We start from the raw sequence: 25,830 nt of genomic DNA, 5'->3' as shown, positions 1-25,830 counted from the left end.
GGCAACATCGCACATGATATACAGACAGTTACAGACATGTGGGCCACTACAGGGCAACATCGCACATGATATACAGACAGTTACAGGTTTTGCCGACCGTTGAATCCTAAACGACACATGTTATGTTTACGAGACTGAGAAATGGTGAAGGGACACCCGAAATTCAGATTATTGTGATACTATGTACTGTATGGCAAAAAGGAGGGAATGCCAGATAATAAAAAAAATATGAACTAATTTGACTATCCTCACTAAGAATGATCATAATTCAAAATCTACATCTCTCTCCTCGTGTCGACTCAAGGCAGAAACGAGATCTTGAAATTTATAAACATTCATTAACATGAGTAAACAGAAACACAGAGCAGGCGTTCACAATGGAAACCTCGTAAGCGCCAACATTCTCAGACAGACAGAGACACACAGAGAGAGACCCAAAACAGGCCCATACACACACCGAGCGAGAGAAGGAGAGGCAGATCACACACACACACACACACACACACACACACACACTGACATTGACGAATCACAAACAGGGAGAGAGAGAGAGAGAGAGAGCCTCCCCTCCCCACGCACGTAGACATTAAGCATGTGAAAAGAAAAACCCTTTTTGGTATAAAAAGAACCCCTCCTGGTACCCTCGTCCCTCCCGTCGAAGTTAGAGACACCAAAAACGTTAATATCTATAGGACCCCCTCCCACGCAGCGGTAAATCACTCGCGATAATGACCCACGCACGTCGAAAAAGGCATAGATATCCTTTCTACCACACAAAAAGAAATATACAGTTGGCATAAAGCAAATTACACAATTGGATAACAAAGAAGAACATAGTTATAATGACAGTATAATCAATTTAAGACAGAGAAAGACATCCAGCATTGATTTACTTAACTGAATGTGTAGGAGAGGCAAGCAGGATTCATGGAAGTTCGCTGAACGCAGCCAGCCGAAACTCTTCCAGGTTGCGGTGAATCAAATAAAAGAAAATAAAAAAATGGATGCTGTCCTGTCCTTAAACAGGTCTTCGTCCATTCCAGAAAATATATGGTATTGTTCCAATGAAAAGTTATGGCTGAGAAAAAATGGTGTCTGCGTCTCTCGTTCATTGCTCCAAGTGGTGTCAGAGGGAAAGAGAGATAAGAAAAAGATCGGAAAACCTAGGCTATTTGGACTACGCTAGTTCGTTTAAACTTTGTCAGAGCATTAAAACCCTGTTAAAAAGCACCGCATCGAAGGACCAATTGTTGGATAAAATTTATTTTGAGGGTCTTTAGACCCTCAAAATTGACATCGCTAAAGTCTAATAGCCATAGGTTTAATTGTTGAGACATGCAGCCTCCTATGCTAACATTTGGTAGCTACGGGGTTAAAAGTGGCTGTGCATATTCGCCCAGATAACCTTTGAATTCCAGGCTAATAAATCGTTGATACTCCCGTAGCAGGAGAGGCATATTTAATGTACTCAAGTAAAAGTACTCAAGTCCAAATTAAACTATATATAGATTGTAATGGATTAAAGGGTTGTAAACCTTTTTAGACCAGGAGCATATTTAAACTTTATATTCAATGTTATAAGGTTCAACTGATAAACTATAATACTATATAAATGAACCTTTTACAGAAAAATACTTTAGGGTAAGAGCTGCAATACCATACTTAAGAAGGAAAAGAGTAGAATTACTTACAGCAGGAAAAATACCAAGACATGACACAATGAACGGAGGCAACACACACTCAACGCAGACTTTTCCAAGGATCAATGTATATTAGCTGGGGAGCAGAACGGACTTTACAGAACAGCATCGTGAAAAAGTCTCCCCCGGACAATGTCCGGGATTACATTATATAGGACTGGCAAAACAAAACAAGAATGACATAGGAAGCAATTCATTTTGGGTTCATAGGCTAATAAAATTGTAATATTGGCGACCCCTATGGCCGGGGAGGTCTCCTTAGCTGACGTGGCCACTCACACTTCCTGGGAATTCCCAGGAAGTATGACGAATGGGAAGTGAACCATAAAAGTTCAGAGGTTATCAAACAGTGACTTACAGCGGCACCTTAAGTTGGGAGGACAGTGTTGGAGACTAAAATAACATTATACCGACGTAATTAAAGCAGCGAGCAAGACGAAGTGTCTGCCGCGGCGAAGGTCGAAAAACATGTTGTTTCACAGAGGGAAGCAGTCAAATCAAAACAATTATTTATCTCCCGCAGGCTAGGGGAGAGAGAGAGAGTTACTATATCTACAGTATCTACACATGGCCAATGACCCCTTCATTCACCAAACACCAAAAATACCTATCAAACGGTTCAGTCTCAATGTGTGTAAACAAATAACTGGGTCTATTCTCACTGTCGCGTTTACATCTCCCATCTGTGTGCGTGCAGGGTGCCACACCGAGCCGTGCCAGCGGAGGGCACTGTGGTTGCAGCAGCAGCAGCAGAAAGGAGGCGGAGCTCTTGAGGCCCCGTGGCGGAGCCAAACCGTGACGAACCTGAGCGACGGCCGACGCCGACGCAGGGCCAGTCACCCGGCGCACACCACAGAGCTGAGACAGAGTCACGCCGACGACGTGGCCGTCGGCGACGCCATGCGACCCAGGACCAGGTCCAGTTACCCCAGCAACTGCCTCCCCAAAACCAGTCACCCCAGTTTAGACCGCCCCGGTCATGCCATCGGCATGGAGAGAAACAGTCCCGGTTATCCCAACGTGCCACAAAGCAACCAGGGAACCAGACGCCAGGGAGAGAAATGTACGGGAGGAGAGGACGAGTCTCTCTCCAACAGGAGCCCGGCGGCTGCGGGGTCCAGCAGCGGCACCTTGGACTGGCACAACCTCCAGTCTTTGGGGAATCGACCCGGCGGCAACCCTAAGGTGTCGTCGCCCGGCCTCCTCTACGCCACGCTGCAGTGTCATGGCACGGCGGGCGGCGGCGTGACCCCTCCTCGCTCGCCCACCTCCCCCCGCTCCAAGCTGGTGATGTCCAACAACCAGAAGCTGGCGCGGAACCAGCTGCTCAGGGCGCGGGCGTCGCGGCTGGCCCGGGAACGCAGCGAGGTCACCACGGACGAGGGGGAGGAGCTGGGTGGCAGGGAGGAGGGGGAGGAGGACGGCGGCGGGGGGGCGAGGGGGTGGGAGGGGAAGTACTGGACCCGCACGGAGAGGAGGCGCCACGTGGCGCTGAGCCGCCTACAGCGGGAGAAGAGGGGAGGGGAGGAGCAGGCTCCGGGGGGCGGAGCCGGCGCCGAGGGGTCGTCCCAGATGGTTCTGGAGCTCAGCCACAGGAAGCAGAACCTGCTGCGGAACAGCAAGATGCTCGACGACTGGACCACGGTGGAGGAGCTGCTGACTCACGGGACGAGAGTGGAGACGGACAACCGCCTGTGTCCCAATCTTCTGTTATCTGTTACTACTGTCTGAGCTCGTACTCTCTACTGCCTCTGTTATCTGCTACTATACTGTCTGATCACGACCCACAACTCTGTTATCTGCTACTATACTGTCTGATCACGACCCACAACTCTGTTATCTGCTACTATACTGTCTGATCACGACCCACAACTCTGTTATCTGCTACTACTGTCTGATCACGACCCACAACTCTGTTATCTGCTACTACTGTCTGATCACGACCCACAACTCTGTTATCTGCTACTACTGTCTGATCACGACCCACAACTCTGTTATCTGCTACTACTGTCTGATCACGACCCACAACTCTGTTATCTGCTACTACTGTGTGGTTAGGATCCACAGCTCTGTAAGTACTGTCTTGACAGGAACCCAGCACACTATTATCTATGTATTGTTGTTGTGAATGGGGGGATCATTATACATTTTTTGTATCAATTTCGATTCCCCATATAAATCCTGCTAATTGATCCGATCCTTTTCTACCATTGGTGTCATCGGTGCTACATCTGGGGCACTGTACCGCTTTTATTTAATTTCCGCAGACAATCAAAGGTAGAGCATGTCAAGGTTTGTTTTCCACTTCAGGATGAAAAACTGTGATTATGTGTCAAAAGATATTTTAATATTAAATTATATAATATACTATATTTAATAAATATACCTTTTTTTGTGGTTTTCAAAACGGTTTTTTTGACACAGAATCAAATGTTTCATGGTCATGCTTCACCAGGAGCCTGGATGGCTTGGTTCCAGGCTTAACATCATAAATCTTTTTCGTAAATCTATATATGGGAGAAATGTAATGGGCTTTCTATCTGTAGTACCACTGCTATGCCCCTCCGATACTTGGCTTGAAGATTACGTCATACGGCAGCCAAGTCTATGGGATATTTAATGTTTGTTTAGAGCACTTGTTTGCCATTAAGTCTATGGACTTTAATGTTTATTTAGGGCAATAAAAGACAATGTAAGTATGTGGCCGATATTAATACAACTAATTTTGTTTCATACAAGAAACAAGACAGGATGGATAAAGAAAAGAAACAGTACAACTGTAACCAATGTGGAAAAAGCGTGCACAGGAAACCGCAAATTGAAACAGCACCGGAGAATGAATAGAAGAAAGAAAGGAGCCAGAATGGAAAAAGGAATGAAACTGTAACCAATGTGGAAAAAGCTTCACAAGAAACAAACACATGACACAACCGGTGGGTGGGCATGCTTAAAACAAACATTAAAAAGTCCATATTCTTGGACGTACAAAAGCAAATTAATGAATAAGGCTCTCACTTCACCCAAGTGTGATTCTTAAACCTGAACTGGAAAACAAACTACAAAATTAGACTGGGGTTTCATTCCCCTTTAAATTCATGCATACATGTATGTTTGTGCCAGTGATTTGGTTTATGACATAATGTCACGTCAGGTACCACTAGAACACATCCGATATCTCAATATAACTTCATAATCGATTCTGTGATTTAATTGATTCCCATCCCTAATTACTTGCGCAAGCAGAGCGCGCAAGTACTAGTTTTGTCCAGGATGATATTCGATACGTATGCGCCGTCCCAGCATATGACGTAATGACTACTTGTGCCTGATACGGCAGTGGTGCCAGATTACATACATGTATACATGGGGGCATTACCTTTAATCCTCCTGACACTAAAACATATCGTCATTACGTCACCATCGAAAACAAATTACACCCTGGCATTGGATCCTTTAATCCACATCTTTATTACGTCATTATTGAGAGCTAAATATACCAGTTATACCTTGACGTCATATGCTTGGATGATACATACGCATCAAAAGAGGCGCAAAGTAACCAACCACAATATACCGCTAATCAATTTACAAATTACATAATACATATACATAGAGGCATTTCCTTTAATCCACCCAACACTGATCGACATATATACGTCACCATCGAAAGCCGTCACTTTTACCATACTCCACAATACTACTTTTTTACCTCCAAAAACTAGGTACGTAGCAAATAGCTAAACCTAATAATTCACGTTCTTTCACAGAGAAGCTGAGATTTGACAGTTTGTAGCGGTCGACAGTACTTGCGCGCTCTGCTTGCGCACTAGTAGGCCATGTGCAACAAGCAAGTAGGCACTCGACAGAGTGCAGTTCTAGTTATTATATGAGATGATTAATTTCTGTTACCACTGTCTGGTGCCGGTATATTATCACTGTTACAGTATGTGTTGTCACAGACTCACAGTGTGATCAAAAGCTAGAATTCTGTAAACACTAAGCAGCTATATAGAACGGTCTGTTTTCAGCATTGTAACAGCACTGTTGTGCGTCCTTGGGTTTCTTGAAAGGCGCTATATAAATCCAAGTTATTATTACTCCCTGGTACCTGTTAGTAACTCTCGTCACTACAGTTACATTACCTTTATCTGTTGTCTCTAAACTCAATTAATACTAGGGGTGTATAATGGTACGTTTTAACAGCGATAAGATATATGCATTACGAATCACGGTACATTGTTGAGGATAATTATAGCGATTATAGACAATATGCTGTACGATATTTGTTCATTTACAGTGATACACAATACCGATCGTTGGACGTAAAAGTCTATGCATTGATTAGACTAGACAGTTGTAGTCTTGCATGAGTTTGAAGAGTTGTGAAGAAACTGATTATGTAATCTGATTACAGGTAATGTGGTTAGAACAACTGTAGCTCTGGTCCATAGCTCTAATGCGTTGCATTTAGAGCTATGTTACTCTCAACTTCCGCCGCTCGCATGAATGCAGACCAGCCTCTCGTCTTTAGCGTAAATAAAAAGAATGTTTTTGCTACTCACCAAAACAAAGGCGGGTTGTGTCATTAGAAAGCCTACTTTCCTTAGTGGAAGCACTCTGAGCCCCCCACCCCCCCCCCCCCCCCCCCCCCCCCACCACATGTATAAACGGTACTTTTTGGCCAGAAAGGGATTTTCTTTTCACCGGAGGAAAAATATTCTCCATGAGGCAATTCTCTGGGCAATATCGGTAGAAGGCACAATTTTTCCCCGGTGGAAACAATATCCTCTTTTGGCCAAAAAGTACCGTTTATAATTATGGTGGGGGGCTCAGAGTGCGTCCACTAAGGAAAGTAGGCTTTCTAATCCCACACAACCCGCCTTTGTTTTGGTGAATAGCAAAAACGTTATTTTATTTACGCTAAAGACGAGAAGCTGGTCTGCATTCATGCGAGCGGCGGAAGTTAAGAGTAACAGAGCTCTAAATGCAACACATTAGAGCTATGGACCAGAGCTAGAACAACTGCATACTGGTCCTGTGTTCGATTCCCACTGCGGACGCTGTGGACGCTGTGGGCGTGTTCTCTCCTCCACGTCATCAGTGCCCATAGCCCCATAGGGTGGGGTTGACAAAAGGGCTTTTCTGTGTGGAGTTTGCATGTTCTCCCTGAATCCCCAGGCCTAGGGTATAGGTACCCTCACAAAAAACATGCAGTAATCCTGGTCTCTTAAGTCTAAACTGCCCCCCCCCCCTGGTCAGCCAGTGTACCTGATGCAGGGGAAAGGAACTGGTTGGAATAACGTGCTCCTTCCACGCGATACATCCAACCGGGGAAACTCCCCCCTGTCAGGTGAAAGGAAGCAGCGTGGACTCGCCATGCATAGAAGTATGAGGTCAGTCCGTTGCTCTCCCCGGGTTGGCAGAGAGAGTCTATAGCGCCCAGGATTACATTAGATAATTGACACTGGGTGAAAAGATGGGTTGCAAATTGTGGGTTAAAAAGAAGTGTTCAGGCCGACTCATACATGTACATAATTATAAATAGTAATTTGAATAAAATTATTGTTATTAAGTAAGAGAGAGATTTTAAAGGCAAAGTAGGTAACGTGGCATAGGTATACGACGTATTGTGTGTGTGTGTGTGTGTGTGTGTGTGTGTGTGTGTGTGTGTGTGTGTGTGTGTGTGTGTGTGTGTGTGTGTGTGTGTGTGTGTGTGTGTGTGTGTGTGAACCCACCCAACAGAAGCGCGATAAATAATAACACATGTTACACAGTGACAGAGTACACAAACCTCCATATTTAGCCAAAGATAATCACTCTTGTATTTTATTTTTAATAAATCTGAATAATGTCCTATTAACACAGTAGATCCTGCTTGTATACCAACATTTTAATATTTACTTACTTAGCTAGTATTTTAACAACCTTAAACCTGGCACGAAACAGAATAACCAGCAAGGCTTTTACAGATGCAATGTTACGGGTATGTCAAAGAAAAAATCGGTTCATGCATTCAGATATTCAGAAATGTCAGAATCAGATTATAATAAAAAGTGAGTAAAAGTACGTATTTGGGTCACCTTAGGTGCAGGGGTCTTCAATAGAGGGTCCAGGACCCCTAGGGGGGTCCTCAGAGCTACTGCAGGGGGGTGCCAAACCTTTGTTTGGTACTAGGAACTTTTTTTTAAAACCATGTATCTCTTCTGAGTGGAGCATTAGCCGAAAATAGCCGATCTACAAGTCCACAAAGCCTCGCCCTCCAACATAACACTACACTACACAGTGCTGTCAAACAAGACCATGAAGCTATCTGCAACACAACTGTATACAATGTAGTGGGGAGGGTTCCCAGCTTCATATCTCTCTCTCTCTCTCTCTCTCTCTCTCAGCTAAGGGGTCCTTAATTGGCTTGAAAAACATTGAAGACCCTTGCCATAGCCAGGGAAATGTTCTAAGCGTTTCAGATGCAGAAAGCAAAAACCAGCTATTAACAGAATGTGTACCTTGCTCTGTGTTTTCTGATATTTGTTTGGTAACCCATTTAAACCTGTTGTAACCTATGCGTGTTTATACCTTTCATGTCGGGAACACATATGTCATAGAGGTTGCTACGTATTTTTTTCTCAGCCTCTGTATACCACATAGACAAATCAAATAAAAGACCATTTGAGAGCCCAACCCTTGGCTATTGTGGAAATGTTAATTAGCCTACTGCAATTTGCCCTAATGTTAATTTAAAGATATTGTAAAATAAATAATTTTAATAAACATTAGGGCTAACACATTTTCATTAGAAGGCCAAAGGTTTAAGCTCTGAAATGTCATGTTAAAATCTAAAATGATTTCTTAGAAGGCAAGGTCTAAATGGGTAGCAGGTACTGTTGAACTGTTGGTTTTTAGCACAAGTAAAACTGATTGTCTCAAATGGATTACAAAGGTGTGTTTATGGGATAACTTTTAAGAATCAAGTTTGGGGGAAAGGTTTCTGAATTGATAGTTAGGACATATGAAAATAATTCTGTTTATGTTAGCTATGTTTGCATTTTTCTTTGGAACCGAGGGCTACCGCTTGCACCTACTGTACAAAGGTATGAATCATTGCTAGTTAGCTGAGTTGAGGTCTTTGTATTGTATACAACTATACACCAAAAAGAAACCTTCTTTCCACAATGTGACAAGTGCCTGATGGGACATTGTATGAAAGCTCAGGTAGTAACTGTGAGTATACCGCCCTCTACAGCTCATCAACAGTATTACCACAACAATTACTTGGTTTATCTCTTGTCATTAGGGTTGGGTGATATGGGGGAAAATAATATCACAATATTTTTTAACAATATCCCTCAATGTTGATAATGTGAGCTTGTTTAGATCGGCCATATTCACCATATTTTTGAAACATTTTAAAGGCTTAAAAAGAAGTATAGTTAAAGAATGACGTATTTTCTATCAATTACACACCCCATGTAGCGTTGAATTCATGGAGATTTTTATGGTCGATATCCCGGTCATCAAATTATTGGCTTTATAGTTTTTCACGATTGTTAACACACATTGTTCACAACCTAACGGCATTCTCAAAACTGCACACACAAAACTCCTTTTCCATGATGACTCATGATGACTCTCTTATCAAATCTCTTAACTGTTCCCAAAATGGAACTCGTGTTTTCATTTGGTACACACAGCCATATTTTCAAATGACACACACATACCATTCATTGAGTACACACAACTAGCATTTGGCTACACACTACCAAGCATTTACAGCACAATGAAGTGAAAATTTAAAACACAATCATACAAAAATAGAAAAGGGACCACCGCTCATCTGCTGAAAAAAACTTTAGGGAGGTGCTGGAGCAAGCTTTCGGTCTACTGACCTGAAGAAGGTCAGTAGACCGAAAGCTTGCCAAAAATAAACTGATTGTGCGCAGATCTGAGTGTGCGGAGCTTCCCTTTATTTTCCCTCAAAACACAATCATAGAAATGGAACACACATGAATGACAATGACTCTGGAGAATGAGACATTTCTCCTTTTGTAAAATGACTCCGTGTAGGCCTACCTTTTCATAGTAAAACATAAAGCAGCACACAAATATGCAGCCGAAGAAATGTTTTATTTATTTTGTTTCTGTTTTTTTTTTTTTTTTTTACTGTAAACCAGCCTGCTCAAACCTGGCTCCTCAATAGGATTCAGGAAAGGAGAATAAGGTGGAAGGAATAGAACAGAAACATTTTCGAATGATGCCACAACTGTGTATAGTGGCTAAGATTGGGTTGGACTCTCTGGCCAGCCTCGCTCATGGTCAAACCATGATTGAGCACATGGTCAAACCATGATTGAGCACGACCGTTCTCCTTCTTCTTTCTCCTCTCCCTCTTCCTCCTCCACCTTGTTCTCCTCTTCCACCATGTCCTCTCCCCTCTCCTCCTTCTCTCTGTCCATCTACTCCTCTACCTCCTCCTCCTCCTCCTCTCACTCTTACCCCTCTCCTTCTCTGGTTGTCGATCTCTTCAAGGTTCTCCATTGTTCACCAAACAAAACTCTCAAGCCCCTTTTATGCTGCAGTCCTGATAGAAAATTGCTCACCAGACCAGACCGTTTAGAGATTTGAATATTTGTGCGTTGTAGGTTGATGCTTTAAGATGTTATGTGAGAAGGCCGGGTTGAGTGTTTGGACAACAAGGTGATGTGTAATTGACATCAGAGTGTAAAGAAGGAAAGTCAGAGTCTAATGCAGACAAGGGAGTGTGATGTAGTGCAAATTGTGATTATAGGTACATGAAGTGAAGGTTGTGCAAATTGTGCCAAGTTTTCGATTGTTGTGTGTTAACAATTGTGAAAAACTGTAATAGGAATGTGAAAAAAAGGAAAGTATAATTGTTCAAATATAAGTAGGCCTAAGTGTTTCGGTGAACTAATCACCCATAGTGATTAAAGCAGGAAAAGACACCACTTTTGATGTTATGATCCCAGACATTATCTAGTCTCATATCACTATTATCCAAATAATAACCATGTAATGCCAAGCCCTGCCTGAAATTCAACTTCTGTTTGCCTTTGGGGGGGGGGGGTAACGTTGCAACACACTTTATGCTGTTTTGTGTCCAGTCGGGTAGAAACCTTGTAGGTTAGAGCAATCTGTTGCATCCAGCCAGGTTAGAGCAATCTGTTGCATCCAGCCAGGTTAGAGGCAGCAATCTGTTGCATCCAGCCAGGTTAGAGCAATCTGTTGCATCCAGCCAGGTTAGAGCAATCTGTTGCATCCAGCCAGGTTAGAGCAATCTGTTGCATCCAGCCAGGTTAGAGCAATCTGTTGCATCCAGCGCACGGGTGACTGTTTCATGTAATCAATTCCCAACAGATCTCCAAACCTGTTGTTTTGGGGAGCGCTGGTCTCAGTTCATTCAACCTCCTCTTGTGTGTTGGCTAGTGAGATGCATCCTAGGAGACCTTTATACTTACTTATACTTTATACTTTATTGTCGGATCACATTTAACTTTAAATGCACGTTAAAAAGATGGTTGGCTGATAACATGACCTACATTTTTAAATCCATACTGAACATTTAGATTAGAATAGGTTAAAAAACAACAAAGAAAATCTAGTTTTTATTGGTTTTTGGTTGGGTTTTTTGTACCTTTTTCTGTGTTTTTGTTTCTTGTTATGACTTTGTCTCCTGCCCCCCTTTCCCAAAAGGAACAGGGTCAGGGCAAAATACAAAATGGTATTTTGTTTTTGTCTGTTTTGTTTTGTTACTCCCCATGTCCCCCTTTTCCCAAAAGGACCACAACGGAAACAAGCCTAACGGCTTTCTTGTGTCTGTATCCTTTTGAATTAATTTTCAATAAAGTTTTCAATCAATCAATCAAAACAGTACAAAAGAAGAAAAAAATAGAAAAAAAAATGAGGGTGAAATTGTTTTTTTCTTTTTGTGTAAGCTCAATGAAACCTCCCAGAACCCCCCAGGACCCCCCAGAACCCCCCAGAACCTCCCAGGACCCCCCCAGGACCCCCCAGGACCAAGCACCCAACCTGGTGGACAGGTCCGGTCTCAGTCACCGCCCGTGACTGTGAAACTCACTCTGGACCCCACCTTCAAAACCCCCCAGTGAATCCCACAGAAACCCACCTAACCCGTTTTCTAACAAGCTTCAAAAGTTGATAGTGATTTTCTGGTTCAAATGGCTCTATATTCTGACAGTAATCATTGCAAAATTATAGAGTGTTTGTTCAATGTTCAGTAACAAGGGTCTTTAGTACACAAAGTACAAAGGCATTTTCAACTCAGGTCGGGATATCGATTTGATCCAATCTGGAGAGAGAACTCGTACAGGATTGCAGGAGAAACAAGTGAATTTGAAAGTGATGACACAAAGAAATGAGCAGACACAATGGTACTGGAACACTATCAAATTGAAGTTGATAAATACATTTCTTTCTCCTATTTTGTTTTATATACGGTAAGCAAAGTGAATAACATACTAAGAGCAGAAAACTATTCAATGCATTCTTTGTCATCAGTGGTCATCACTGCATGTCAATACATGGCCTGTCCTCCGCTCAAAGAAATGCAAGCAATCTGATTGGTCAGTTATTCAGGAGGTAGCCAAGGGCGCCCTTTAATAGAGGATCTGGCAACAAATTCACATCATTGTCATTTGGAAACTGTGGTGCAACGGACGATATTATAGTCAAGACATATTAAGGCTAAAGTGTCGCTGAATTTGTTTCCGAGCAGGGATTGGTATGAAGAAGAAGAAGAAACTATACAGATTGGTACTTTGGAGAGGGAGATTGTGAGAGAAAATCACCTTGTCCAGGACCAAACCCTTACTCATTCTGAAGAGGATTATTAAGACATCTTTGTGGTCTTCAAAAGAAGAATTCTTATACTTCCACATTGACATCACTGCATAGTGACTTCCATCATGCTGCAGCAGGGGCTGGTAACGGCGATTGCGTCCGACTCAGACTTCAGTACGGCGCTGGTGGCCTCGAGGCTCACCGTGGTCCAGTTCACCATGGCCGGCTGTGAGCTATGCGTCCGCGTGGGCCCGGCGGTAAACCGCCTGAGCAGCAGCTACATGGACGTCTCCTTCCTCCAGGCGGACATGCAGACGTGCCAGGAAACGGCGGCGCTCCACCAAATATCGGCCACGCCCACCTTCCTGTTCCACCGCGACGGGCTATGGGTGGGCCGGTACGAGGGCGTGGAGGAGGAGGCCCTGGAGGAGGAGGTGTGCAGTCGTCTCCACGTGGAGAAGAACCCGAGAGACCCCGGCGTTCCCAACGGACACGTGGGCCAGGCGCACCTCATCGTTGGCGATAGCTCCAGGCTGAGGGAGGGCCTGGTAGCGGTACTGAACTGTGTGGCCGCCATCTCTACAGCAGCAGCCGTGGTGGTGAGCCCTATTTTCGGTGTGGCTGGCTCCCTTATCCGGTTGGCGCTGAACCACGTGGACGATGGAGACATCCGCAGGCTGAAGCTTCAGGTTGGCTCGGTCAACCGCGCCCTCGACACGCTGTCCCAGCAGAACAGCGACGCATTGTTGCAGATCCAGAGGGAAGCTGTGGATGGCCAGTACAGTTCTGTGGAGCAGAACCTGCGGAACCAGTTCCGGAAGTACATGGAGACGCTGGAGGCACAGCCTAAGTACCGGGACAGTAAGAAGAATGTCTTTATGGAGAGCTACAACCATAACCTCGTTGACCAGAAGCTGCACTCCCTCTACGATGGTGTGGTAGGCACGCCTAGACTCTTCGGCCAACCAATCCTGGAAGTGTACCTGAGGAACTCAGGGGGCGACCTCCACACCATGGAGCGTCTCTGCACCCGTCTCAAAATCCTCTTCTGCATCGGCCTCATCGCCCGCATGGGCTACGCTGCTATCATTGCAGATGATGAAGACCAGCTGAACAATGCTTTGTTTAGCTTCTGATAGAGAAAGACCAAGGGCCAGCCATCTTGCTTTAAGGTGAAGACCCATGTTGGAAGACCTTTGTTCTGGGGACAGGGGAGGGTCATTTTACATGCAAGCTGTTCACACACACACACATCCTATCGAAAAAGTAAGCCCCGTTTTTAGGTTAGACCCACTATGGGCTGTTTGATGTTTGTGGAATAAAGCATGGGAGTTAGAGAAGGACAGAGAGAAGAGGGAAATGGGGAACCAGGCGCTCTGTGCCCTTGGACGGGGAGGCCTAAACATGCTGTAACTGGAACTAATGCATGTATGGAAGCTGTCTTATCTAATAAATGATGGACATGCATTTCAACCAAGTGGCTAAACCAAGGAATTGGTAATATAATCCACAAACCCTGAGTACAAGATACGACAATATGTAGACAGTTATGAAATGTTCTTTTGTATTCGTTGATAATCAACAGTTATTTGTTGCAGTGTTGAATCCTAAAGTGGTAAAATAAAAGATACATGAGAAAATTAACAAGAAACTTGGGCCAACTGAAGACACTCAGGTTGCCCTCATATGTGTTGTGTAAGTGTATAATGTGATCATGTGTTGTGTTATTGTTATGTATACAAACAATAATAAAGTAGTGAAACCACATCAATCTGCTCAGATCGGTCTGTCTATCAAATAAATACAAACTAAAAATACAAAGAAATGTATCAGAAATGATCATTTTAAGGTATTTTTTGTAGGTGTAAAAAAAATTAATAGTCCTACATACTAGGAGTGAAATAAGTAAATTAAAAACCTGTGTATTGTACAATATAGTAATGGCATTTACAATTTACAAATATGTTTGTACCGGAACCCTCTTAACGGTTCCGGTTATTTCTTTCCCCTTCCTCCCTTTTTTTCTGACATATATTATGCTTAATTATGACTAACCTAACCAAGTACTTAATAAACACAAATTCAATTATTGCATTTGCACTTTACAATTATGAGGTGGCACTATTATTTAAACTTCACCACGACAATATCATTGTTGCAATTTGTACTGTATATTAAATATACAGTACACATTGCAATAATGATATTGTTGTGGTGACAAATGTTGTCTTTAATGTTCAGATTAATTGAATATGAAGGACACCAGTTACCCTAATGGAAACAAGCCATAGTGCTTTCTTGGGTTATAAAATCCTCTTAGCAGACCTTGTATTGAACTGTACTGTATTGAACTGTGCTTTTTTCTGCAAACTGTTTATAAAGTAATCAATGTATGGAGGTATATATGCACCTAAAGGCTGGGCTCTCAACAGTTGCGCGATTAATTTAGAGACAAAACAAAAGCAGTTGAGTTGCTTATAAGTTGTAAAAATAAGTGCAGACAAATTGATTTTTATTTAATTCATGGCTCTATAGTTGATTGATTTTGAGATGTTTCCTCAGTGTGGACGTGCAACTGGTGCAAGTTGCAACGACCTTTGCAGGAAACTATGGCATCGCAATGCACTTTGCGTGCTCAGCCTCAGTCATTTCCCTCTCTGTTAACCACACTCGCTCCGCAGCGGTGACCGTTCGCTGAATGCACAGAACAGTGGTATCCGCCCCACTCACTCACTCATCGCAAAGTGCAATAAATGCGATGCCATAGTTTCCTGCAAAGGTCGTTGCAACTTGCACCAGTTGCACGTCCACATTGAGGAAACATCTCAAAATCAATACGCCTACACGAGTCACAAGATTAATCTACTCACTCATGTCAAGTAGTAGACGTCACCCCAGTAACTTGGCTCTGCATGCATGCATGCACAGACACAGCGGAGCTAAATGACGACTGATGAGAACCGTTTGGGGAACCGTTATTACAAAAACGATGGAACCGGATCCGCAATGTCGGAACCGGGTCTGAAATGGACCCGGTTCTGAATCCCAACCCTACCAATGACTAGTCAAAACTAAGTATGCACCCCCTCTAGACGGGCTCTAGACGGAGTTCTCAACAGGCCCGAAAATTAAGGTCCGGCCCAACCTGGGCCCTCATCAGACACTGTACACTCAAGACACTGCCACCCTTAGATCTCTATATATGGAGCTGACCTGTTCTGACATTCCATATGTTGATCTGACCTCATCAAACCCTGTACACTCATAAGACACGTTCCATATATGGCCAGTTTATTGTAATCTGCAAAATAATTCAGTGTTTTTAATGGCACCCGTCTTTTAAAACCTGTGATCATGCTGAAAATTGAATAAACATAAACATAAAGTACATAATTCACTACATATGATGATCTGATCCCCCCATTCCAAAGCATCAGCGCTCGCCATGCAGCCCTTTAGTGCAAGGTCGCTTCTCGCCCTCAGGCGTCTTACTGGATTTATATGAGGGATATATATATATATGTGCAAATTACACTAATAAGGAGGTTTCATATCCTAGTTATGGAAAGAGAATATTTTCTAGACATGCAAACAGACTTACACTGTCTGTAAGATCATGAGTATTAATTAACTTGAAGCAAAGAAATATAGCTATTTCTGGTTTTGGTGTGATTATTACATAATTATTACATAGACAAAAGGTTGCATGATTTATTTATGAGATGATAATAATTCCTGGAGTTGTAAACATACACTTAGAGTCTGTGGGAAGCTTTCAAAGTTGACTAGACATTTGCTGATGTTCACCTCGTTTTTGCATAATTTATGGAAATTCTGCTAATTAGGAAAGGTTGTATGACTTCACAATGGTAACAGATGAATTTCTGGATATCACAAACATGGACTTAAACTCTTAGATCACCTTTATAAGTTACCTAGAAGGAAAGTTATTGCCATTTCAGGTTTTGACAATTTATTAGCTAATTATGCTAATTGCACATGCTAAACTCAACAGAAAAAATTGGAGACATGTTTTTTTTGCATTCTGGTAACCCCAAGAATCAAGATATACCTGTCTCCAAAAATTTACATTCCAAAATCACGGGCATCAGAATCTGATCGATAGGCTCCCCTACTAATAGTTAGGAACCAAATGGACCCTTATGGGTCTGTAACTCAGAGTGTACAAATGGAACCAAATGGACCCTAACGGGTCCATTTGAAATTGGGGTACCAGAGATAGAAATGTCATTAAATCGGGGGTCCATAGCATAATGCGTGTGAAACTGGGGGTCCATGAAATGAATGTTTCGGAATCACTGCTAGAGCCGTAAGAATCCTCCCTTATCGTTATCGGGGTCACTGGCATAATTTCAAATGGGGGGTCCGTGGCCTAATGATTTGGGGGTACTTGACACGAAAAAAGTTTGGGAACCACTGCTATAAGTGAAAGACAGTGTGCGGGACCCTTTTCATCTCATGATTCGCATTTGGTTGCCGGCTCCGACGCACCCGTCCTTGTAGGAGGAGGAGTGCACAAGGCCTTTTCGTTACAAAAGGACCATTAGCCCAAAAGAATTATAGACCACAAGCTCACAACACGTCGCAATGCGGATGATGTTTTCAGATTATCTGGTTCTCTCGACCATCTAGATCGGCAGTCAGACCATTTCTTGTAATTTAACCCATTTTGACCTGAGATCAGATTCTAAAAATGTCTTCACATCCTGACAGTTTTCTGAAAAAGCTATGTTTCTATGTCAGTTTTTCAAAAATAGCAGACCTACAAGCTTGTATGAGCTTGCAGATCTGCTATTTTTCAATAGCTAAAGCATAACATAATGCTAACACCAAAAGGGGTTCCCGCCCCAAAATGGGATAATAAGACCACAAACTGACGACACGTCGCAATGCAGGATGATGTTTTCAGATTATCTGGTTCTCTCAACCAGCTAGATTGGCAGTCAGAGCATTTCTTGTCATTTAAATTCATTTCCACAAAAACTCAAATGAGCAGAAATGCTGCAGCAGTTCAGTCAGAATAATGATGCACTTTATTAAACAAAGGCTTACATCTAAACTTCAGTCACATCATGGAAACAGGCACTTTGGAGTGTGTATGTGGCGTTTAGTCTGTAGGTGGTTAGTCTTATGTACACGGTATTGTATATAGAATGCATAATGGGCTAAAACAGTCAATTATAAAAAAATATATACTATTTTAATAAAACAATTTTCCAAAATACCTAAAACGGCAAGCTCCCATTTTAGCGTTACATGACAAAATATAAAATAGGGCTTAATTGACGAACCAAATTAGTCAATTTGTTTGTTGATGTATATACATGTATATTCAAAATATGCATTTCTCGATTATTCAATTAATCCAAAAGGTAATTGATATAATAATCGCTAGGAAGTTAATCGATAGATGCAACTCAAAATGCATACTGTACGTTCCTCTTAGCATTCTGTTCGTAGCAGATCGGTGCACCTGTATCCATCACTGCAAGTCAATACATGAGAATTTCACATGATGATAAATGTTACAACTTAGTTCTATAAAACAAAATTCTACAAAGCATCGTATTCATATTTAAAATGATCCAGATCATGCCAGATTGTGTGAAACTATGTGAATAGATCTGTTGTTTTTTTTTCACAGAGAGTGGATTAGTTTTGATCGTCACTGTCGGGCAGAAAACCTTATATGACCATTCTTCAACTTCTAATGATTTTTGTTTTGTTGTGTAAATGCAAAAGTAGCAAAAATAGCAGATCTAGAAGCTCACATCATGTCATGGTATTGTGTTGTACAGTATAGTGTGGTGAGCTCGTAGATCTGTTATGTTTGCTATTCTTGACGAAAGTGGTTCTGCGTTTCACATTGAACTAATGCATGTGACGACATACTGTAATAACTACCGGTACATTGGGCCCATTGGAAGGTTTCAGGTTCAGGACAATAGAAAAGTACATGTACTCAAGTACTGTATACGTAGGTACAATTTTGAGGTATTTATTACTTGCCCATTTCCAATTTTCAATACTTTTACTCCTCAGAGGCAAATATTGTACTTTTCACTCCACCATTATTTTTTGTTACTACAGTGTAGTTACTTTGTAGATTTGGATTATTAGAAAACATGCATGAGCCACTTCAGCCCTATATGTATACTTTAGCTATTTGAAAATAGCAGATCTACAAGCTCCCAAAAGATTTTTGAACACTTCTGAAATGTACTTTTGCCAATACTTTTGTAACTACTTTGTACTCAGGTAAATTTTTAATACCGGACTTACTTGTACAGAGTATGTCCGCATTACAGGATTGACACTTAAGTAAAACATAACATTTTTGTACACTTTCGACCTCTGATGATATCCGTCTCATATGGCATTATTATGCCACACAAAGTGGCAAAAGACTTCTCATCGCTGCCTTTCATTAGCCCATTCTGACCGGGCACCCATTTTGGTGTTGGCATCATGTTATGCTTTAGCTATTGAAAAATAGCAGATCTACAAGCTCATATCGCGCCACTGAGTGGCGCGATACGAGCTTGTAGGTCTGCTATTTTTTTTTAAATCGAAGAACGACTGACATTTTTAGAATCTGATCTCAGGTCAGAATGGTTTAGTCAGACCAGCGTGTGTCCAGTGGAAACCTCGTGTGAATCTGATCTCAGGTCAGAATGGGTTAGAGGTCAGCCAACAAAAACTAACTTTGACCTTCATTCCGTTATGCCTCCTTCACCTTTCCCTCTTTGTTTATTCCTTCTGTCCTCTAACCACACATCTTTATTATGGGGTAAATATTCGGCCAAAATAGTAGATCTACAAGCTCACAGACCTGCGCCACAACGCGCTCAGTATTCAGTCGACATTTAAACACATCCACCATCAGGTGGCAATAAGGCAACAATGTCTGGATTTGAGGAACATACGGGTTTTATGATGTGCGGTGTGGGAAGATGACGAGATGTTTTAAAGGCTCGTCAGCTGATGGGGGGGGGGGGGGACCCTGCTGAAGGTCCAGATAGATCGGTCTGGGACATACTTGGCTACCAGTGACTCAGATAAGAATATATTGGATTATCAAACAGGAGACTGTGTGTGGCCACGTTGCATGGACACTGAGATCATCACGTCCATGAAGTTCACGGAGAACTGTAGACATCTGATCAGTGTCTGCGGACGGTCGCGTGTTCATTTGGCAACTGGACCATCAGAACAGACTGCCTGCATTAATCAAGTCCTCACCCTGCAGAAAGGAGAGGAGAGAGAGAGACCTTTATTGTCAACCAGCTGTCCCAGACAGGAGGAGGAGGAAGAGACGTCCGCGACTCAAGATGAACAGTTCAGGAGTGTGACTCCTACTGGACCGAATCTGGCCTCAGATATTCCCCCACCTATATAGGGACCAACAAGAAGATGCCCCATGTGGTTTCCGTATGCTGGAGGCCTCGGAGGAGAACGCTGCCTCTGTCCCCGTGGTCAGATCGAGCACTGAGCAGCCCCTGCTCCACAAGGAGCAGGTGGGAGAGGGGCAGAGAATCTCGGCCACGCCACCGGAGGAGGAGGACGTGAAGGTTCACCCTCACAGTCTGGACGCCCCGCTGAGAGAGGACGGCGCTGCATGGTGAACATGACGAAGACAAGGCATCATCATCGCCAAAATGATGATGCCTTGTTGCCGAAAGGTTGCCGGTTCGATTCCCCGGACGGGTATAGGAAAAATCTGGGTGGGGAAGTGATTGGTCATCACTCACCCAACACCGCTGAAGTGCCCCTGAGCAAGGCACTGAACCCCCAACTGCTCCCCCTGGAGCTGCTTTAGTGGCCAACAGTATAATAATGTGGTTGTACTGGTCAGCTCCCAGGTTTTAATGTGTGTGTGTGTGTGCGCGTGTGTGTGTCTGTCTGTGTGTTTCTATGTGCAGGGCGTTGCTGAAAATGAGCACCTGTGCTCAGCTACTTCCCTGGGTAAATAAAGAATAAAAATAAATAAATAAAATAAAAACAATGAGCAAGGACGTCCTGGTTGTCACAGGAGAGACTACATACTGTTTCCTTCCCGTTGCCAAGGACTGTCTAAAGAGGACGGGACGCGAAGACCGTAAGGGCGCCGCCATGTTGCTCACATGGTGCTCCATGGAAGGAAAGAAACATGCGCAGTTGCAGACCAAGGAAGCTGAACGAGGAAGTGTTGGCTGCATAAAGCCCATTGCGCATGTTTCTTTCCTTCCATGGAGCACCATGTGAGCAACATGGCGGCGCCCTTACGGTCTTCGCGTCCCGTCCTCTTTAGACAGTCCTTGCCCGTTGCTCTCCCCACTCGGCTGCTGATTGGTGAGTTTGGTGTCCAGGGTACTTCCCAGATGCCTGAGAGGGTGGGACCTCAGCTCTTAGGGGAGGAGTTAAGCCCAGACTCCGCCTGCTGTGTTAGCTCCACCGCCAATGACGATTGTCTGAGTCAAGGGAGCTCCACAGTAGAGAGCTCAGGGTGTCTGGAGGACGACCGAGATGTTGTGCTGATGAGGAAACATTTTGAGGACACATGTGACGTCGAGGGGCAGCACTGCAAGACACGCCCAGCGACACAGAGGCCTCTCGTCTCTCATCGTCCCCTCAGCCGCCTCCTTTACCGGGCTCTATCTGCCCGCCACCACCATCTTGTCTTCGAGTGATTCATCGTGCCAGAAGTCTGAGCTGTGTCAAACTATGCAGTCACCATGCCAACCAATGCTGCCAACGTCCCCCGAGATGAGGGACTCGGCAGACTATAAAGGGGAGGCAGGGCAGCGGCCTACTCGGCCCTGACCCCCCCCCCCCCCCCCCTGGCTTCTAGCCCCGTCCCTGTGGCTTCTGGGCCTGAGCCCATTGGCTTAATGCCTTGCTCACTTAAGTGTGGCGCAACTATATAGTTGCTGACAATTTTCACAGTCGTTGCCGCGCGGCAACGCCTGTGCCGCGTCGCTGCGCACCCGGTGTGTGCTGGGCTTGAGGCAGCCGTGACAGGGCATTGAGTGAAGTTGTGCCAACTAATTTGGGCTGGAGGAGTAACATAAAGGATGTTATGTGTGATACTGTGATCTTATGTGAGAATGTGACATGTGATATGAATGCTGGGTAATTGGGTTATCTAAACAGGGAAGTGGGTTATTTTGGAAGAGTATTGATTATTGAATATTGAGTAATGGTAATGTTTTGGGAGTTGATCATTTGACTTTGATGTCATCGTGATTTCTGAGAGTTTTGTTCATTGATACCATGAAACACGCGCTGCTGTGAGCATAATGCAGTGTGTGATACTGAGCATTTCATATCGATTTAGCAGAAAAATAAAATAAAAGAACAATAAAAACAAATGTGTAACACCAGTTGGAACCAGCAGTCTATCCTTCTTGGTCCCGTTACACAACCTCTTCCAGAGAGAGAGAGAGACACTAGAAACGCGCCTGGAGACACAAATAATGTGAGCTTGTAGATCTGCTATTTTCGGCAGATTTCGTGTGGAGGGTTAATACTAGCAGACGTAGTATAGAGCCCAGAGGAACCCCAGTCCACTAAGAACGTCATTTTCTTTGTTTGTTTGTTTTGAATGTCCTTGAGTTTAAGTGGCTAATTCTCTTTGAAAGCATCTCATGCCTTATGTAGATCTGTTTTTATTCCCTTTATGTGTGAAATGTGTCATGATAATCATTAACTTGCCCAAAGTCTTAAATGAACAACTGTCGGGGAGTTGAGACGAGATGAACGGAGCTTGGATTAAGGCAAAGTAGAGACTCAAACAGGAAAGTGCAAAGAGTGCGAGTGCGACACAACCAACCAGTCTACATGATCAGCTACTATAAGTATTCCACTCATTTACAACAGTGGTTCTCAAACCTTTTCATTGCAAGGACCCCTGGTTTGTTATGCATTAGTCTCTCAAGACAGACTGTTGACGCAGCGTCAAATTCAAGGAAAGAGGGCGCTGTTTTCCCTTGTTTTAGACCAAGTGATCTCATAACTCTGAGAGTGTACAAATGGAACCAAATGGAACCCTTTTGTAGACGCTCCGAGTTAAGAAAAGAAATTGGTGCCTATAACTATCAATCATTTTCCTGGGGAACCCCCCTGGAACCTCTTCAAGAACCACTGATTTACTAAACATATGTCTGTGGGGATACTGCGAAACATCTGTGAGTCTAACAAAAACCCGTCACCCACGTGGGTTGTAAACTAGCAATGAGTGTTAAGGGCTCCCATTCTCCAGATGTGCACTCTACAGGCCTTACATCACAGCGGAAGTCTCGACGCCACACCCACAGTGGCGGCTGAGACTCACCGATAGGAGACTTCCACACAGTGCCTGTGTGGAACTGCACTTGGGAGCCATCAGAAACAAAATGAGGCTCCGTGCATAGCTGTATCCCCCCAGGTTTTCAGAAGGTGGCGTACCCGTTCCCTACGATGATTCATCGTCTCATAGCTCCGTTTGATTGGCCCTGCATCAGATTTGAAGTGGAAACACGTGTGACAGTGTCGACGCCTTTCCTGTTCCAGTCCGATGCAGAGGCAGTCAAATGCAAGGTATGGGGAAAATCTTCTCGAACCTTCTGAAAATCCGGGACTACATTGATTGACAGAGCCTACTGCTAAAACCAAACGAAACAAAAACACGTTAAACACGCCGTAAATCACACCTACAATGTCTACTCACGTCCCTCATCTCTTATGTCTCCATTACCTCTAGTTCAAACCCTACACATCAATATATCTTCATAACAACATCAAAGCTTATCATTCATTTAAATATAATGCCATGCGAAGCACAATTCTTTCCCTTTTTAAACACAGACCTATACTGACCATTTAAATGAGCCTTCGGCTGAAATATCTAGTAAAAGAAAAAAGAAATGAAAGAAATAAGAGAAACGCTGTAACAGCCAATCTGGCAATCATTACCATAGACTACCTGGCAGTAACCAGTATAAAATGAATTGATACAATTATTGTTCTGTCATGACATATCATGAGTCATGACCCACTTTCAGGTCCCACTCCCCAGGTTGAGAAACCCTGGCTTAACGTTGATTTATGCTTTGAGTCTGTGACTCACCGACAGTCACCAGAAAACCTAAACATGGAAGTGAATATTGGTCCCTGTGCATCTCCCCGGCAACAGAGCTCATGTCATCTTCCCAACCAATCAGAGTATGTGGCATTTAATGAAGCGCCTCATCTGTGACCGTTCATTTTACCAGAGGTACGTGACACCGCCTGACGGCCGTCAAGGTCCTCTGTGACACCACTTTTTTATGTTTTGACGTCACTTTTTCTGCGACAACACTTCATGTCACACAAAGCATAACCTTTTACTGGGTAGAAGCATAAATGTAAATTGTACGTCCATTACAATAAACTATTCTGTAAGGCTTTACAATACATGATTCTATTATGTACAAATACATGATAAGACTAAAACAGGCTAGGATAGATAGTGACTGTGTGTGTGTGTGTGTGTGTGTGTGTGTGTGTGTGTGTGTGTGTGTGTACGTGTGCGTGAGTGTTCTAGCCTTCTCCCTCAGTCCCCTCCTGCAGGTTGTGTTTGACCAGGAACTCTTTGATGCTCGACTGATTGTCTAGCCCCGCCCACTCCTCTTCCACCTGACGCAGAAGCTCCTCCCACTGGCGCTTGTCCCTGCCCGTCTGCCACGACAGGCGCACCACCGCCCGCAGCAACGGGACCAGGAGCGGGTGTGGCTTGTGCATAATGTGGAGGCGTGGCTTGTCGTCGCCGCCGGCCAATGGGACCGGCTGATCGTCTGACGACGGGAGTGTGGATGTCGTGGACGTGTCCAAGGGGGGCGGGGTTAAGCTTTGGAGGGCGTGGTCACAGTTCTCCTGAGCCTCCTCCAGCTGTTCCATTTCCTGGAAACAGGTCGCCAGGGCGACCAGGGTGTAGAACCAATGGGCGGACTGTCCCTGGTTGCCGTAGCAACAGGCCCAGCCCAGTTTGAGCTGTAGAGACTTGGCGTTGAACAGCGGTCCCACGGCCTCCTGGTACCGGCCCACCCTGACGATACAACACAAGACTATACGATTTAGATCACCTTTAAAATGTATACAGTTTTTATATCCATATCCTCATTCTTGAGTCATCTAATGATTATTATGCTTAAATGATTTCTATGTTGTTTGCATGTTCTCCCCGTGTCCCCTAGGGTAGGTACCCTCACAAAAAACATGCAGTAATCCTGGTCACTAAACTGCCTCCCCCTGGCCAGCCGGGGCGCCTGATGGAGGGGAAAGGAACTGGTTGGAATAACGTGTTCCTTCCACCAGGGAAACTCCCCCCTGTCAGGTGTAAAGGAGCAACTTGGACACTCAGGCATGAAGGAAGCATGAGTTCAAGTCCGTTGCTCTCCCCTTGTCCCCCATATATGGGGACTAGGTTGGTGGAGGGTGTGTAGAGCCCAGGATCACATTAGATGATTGACACAGGGGTGAAAAATGGGTTACAAAATCGTGGGATAAAAAATATTAAAAAAAAAAAAAAAAAAAAATCTATTTATATTAGGATACATTTGCGCGACTGTAAAGACGAAACGGAAGTGGGGAGGAGGCTTCGCATCCGCATCATCGCTCGCTCATGATCATAGCTTCCGTGCTCCAGACTGTATGACGCAGCCACTTGAAAATTGCAGGAGGCAGCAGTCCGTTGCCTGCAAGACTATTATCAATAATAACTTTTGTTTAATTGTAAAAGCTGCCCGAGAGTCTACAGTAGGACTTTAATAATATTAACATTCACTCGCCGAACCCACCTCACCCCTGTCCACTTTGACAGGCTGAAGTGGCTTAGGGTTGACGACAGAACAGCATCTTGCAATGGGTCTGGACCACAAGATTCGATACACCACCAAGATACCAAACACTGTTTTTGGCTATATAGAAGTGTATATTTGTACGTCTCTAAATGCTTTGATGAATTGAAAACGGCGAGCCCTATAGAGCGTCGCAGTCCCGCCCCCTCGAGAGACCCGGAAAAATAAATCCCCGTTCATTTTCCTCATAGACTTTTCAGAAAGTATTTATTTAAAGACGTTTACGCCGCTGGACAAAGCCAACTCTTGTCGTGACAAATCATGACAACAAACAAAATATTTCGGCCAAACAAAGAATTAGAAAGTAGAAAAAAAGTATTTGTTTGGTCCAAAATATTGTGTGTGTTGTCATGATTTGTCACGACAAGAGTTGGCTTCGTACGACGCTTAAAAGGTCTTTAAATAAATACGTTTTGAAATGTCTATGGGAAAAATGCATTGGC

The 25,830-nt window shown here is 43.8% G+C and overlaps 2 protein-coding genes across 2 annotated transcripts in view; one reads left to right on the top strand and one right to left on the bottom strand.

Annotated features, from left to right (window-relative positions):
* Positions 1 to 12,637: 12,637 nt before the first annotated feature.
* LOC310861372 (protein rapunzel-like) lies at positions 12,638 to 13,648 on the top strand (the record flags this gene model as incomplete). The annotated part of the gene is made up of 1 exon (XM_083768793.1): positions 12,638 to 13,648. One exon carries the CDS (start codon positions 12,638 to 12,640, stop codon positions 13,646 to 13,648), a length of 1,011 nt encoding a protein of 336 aa, XP_083624919.1.
* Positions 13,649 to 20,843: 7,195 nt separating this feature from the next.
* The window catches only part of snx21 (sorting nexin family member 21), a 28,448-nt gene continuing 23,461 nt past the window's right edge, over positions 20,844 to 25,830 (bottom strand). Inside the window, exon 6 of the mRNA XM_083769429.1 lies at positions 20,844 to 24,576. Within this exon, the coding sequence (XP_083625555.1) occupies positions 24,072 to 24,576 (505 nt within the window). The 3' untranslated portion in view covers positions 20,844 to 24,071. The remainder of the gene's footprint in view (positions 24,577 to 25,830) is intronic.

The sequence above is a fragment of the Protomyctophum parallelum genome (assembly GCF_964188405.1).
Source record: "Protomyctophum parallelum genome assembly, chromosome: 7".
NCBI lineage: Eukaryota > Metazoa > Chordata > Actinopteri > Myctophiformes > Myctophidae > Protomyctophum > Protomyctophum parallelum.
This window is presented reverse-complemented; position numbering and strand designations above follow the sequence as displayed.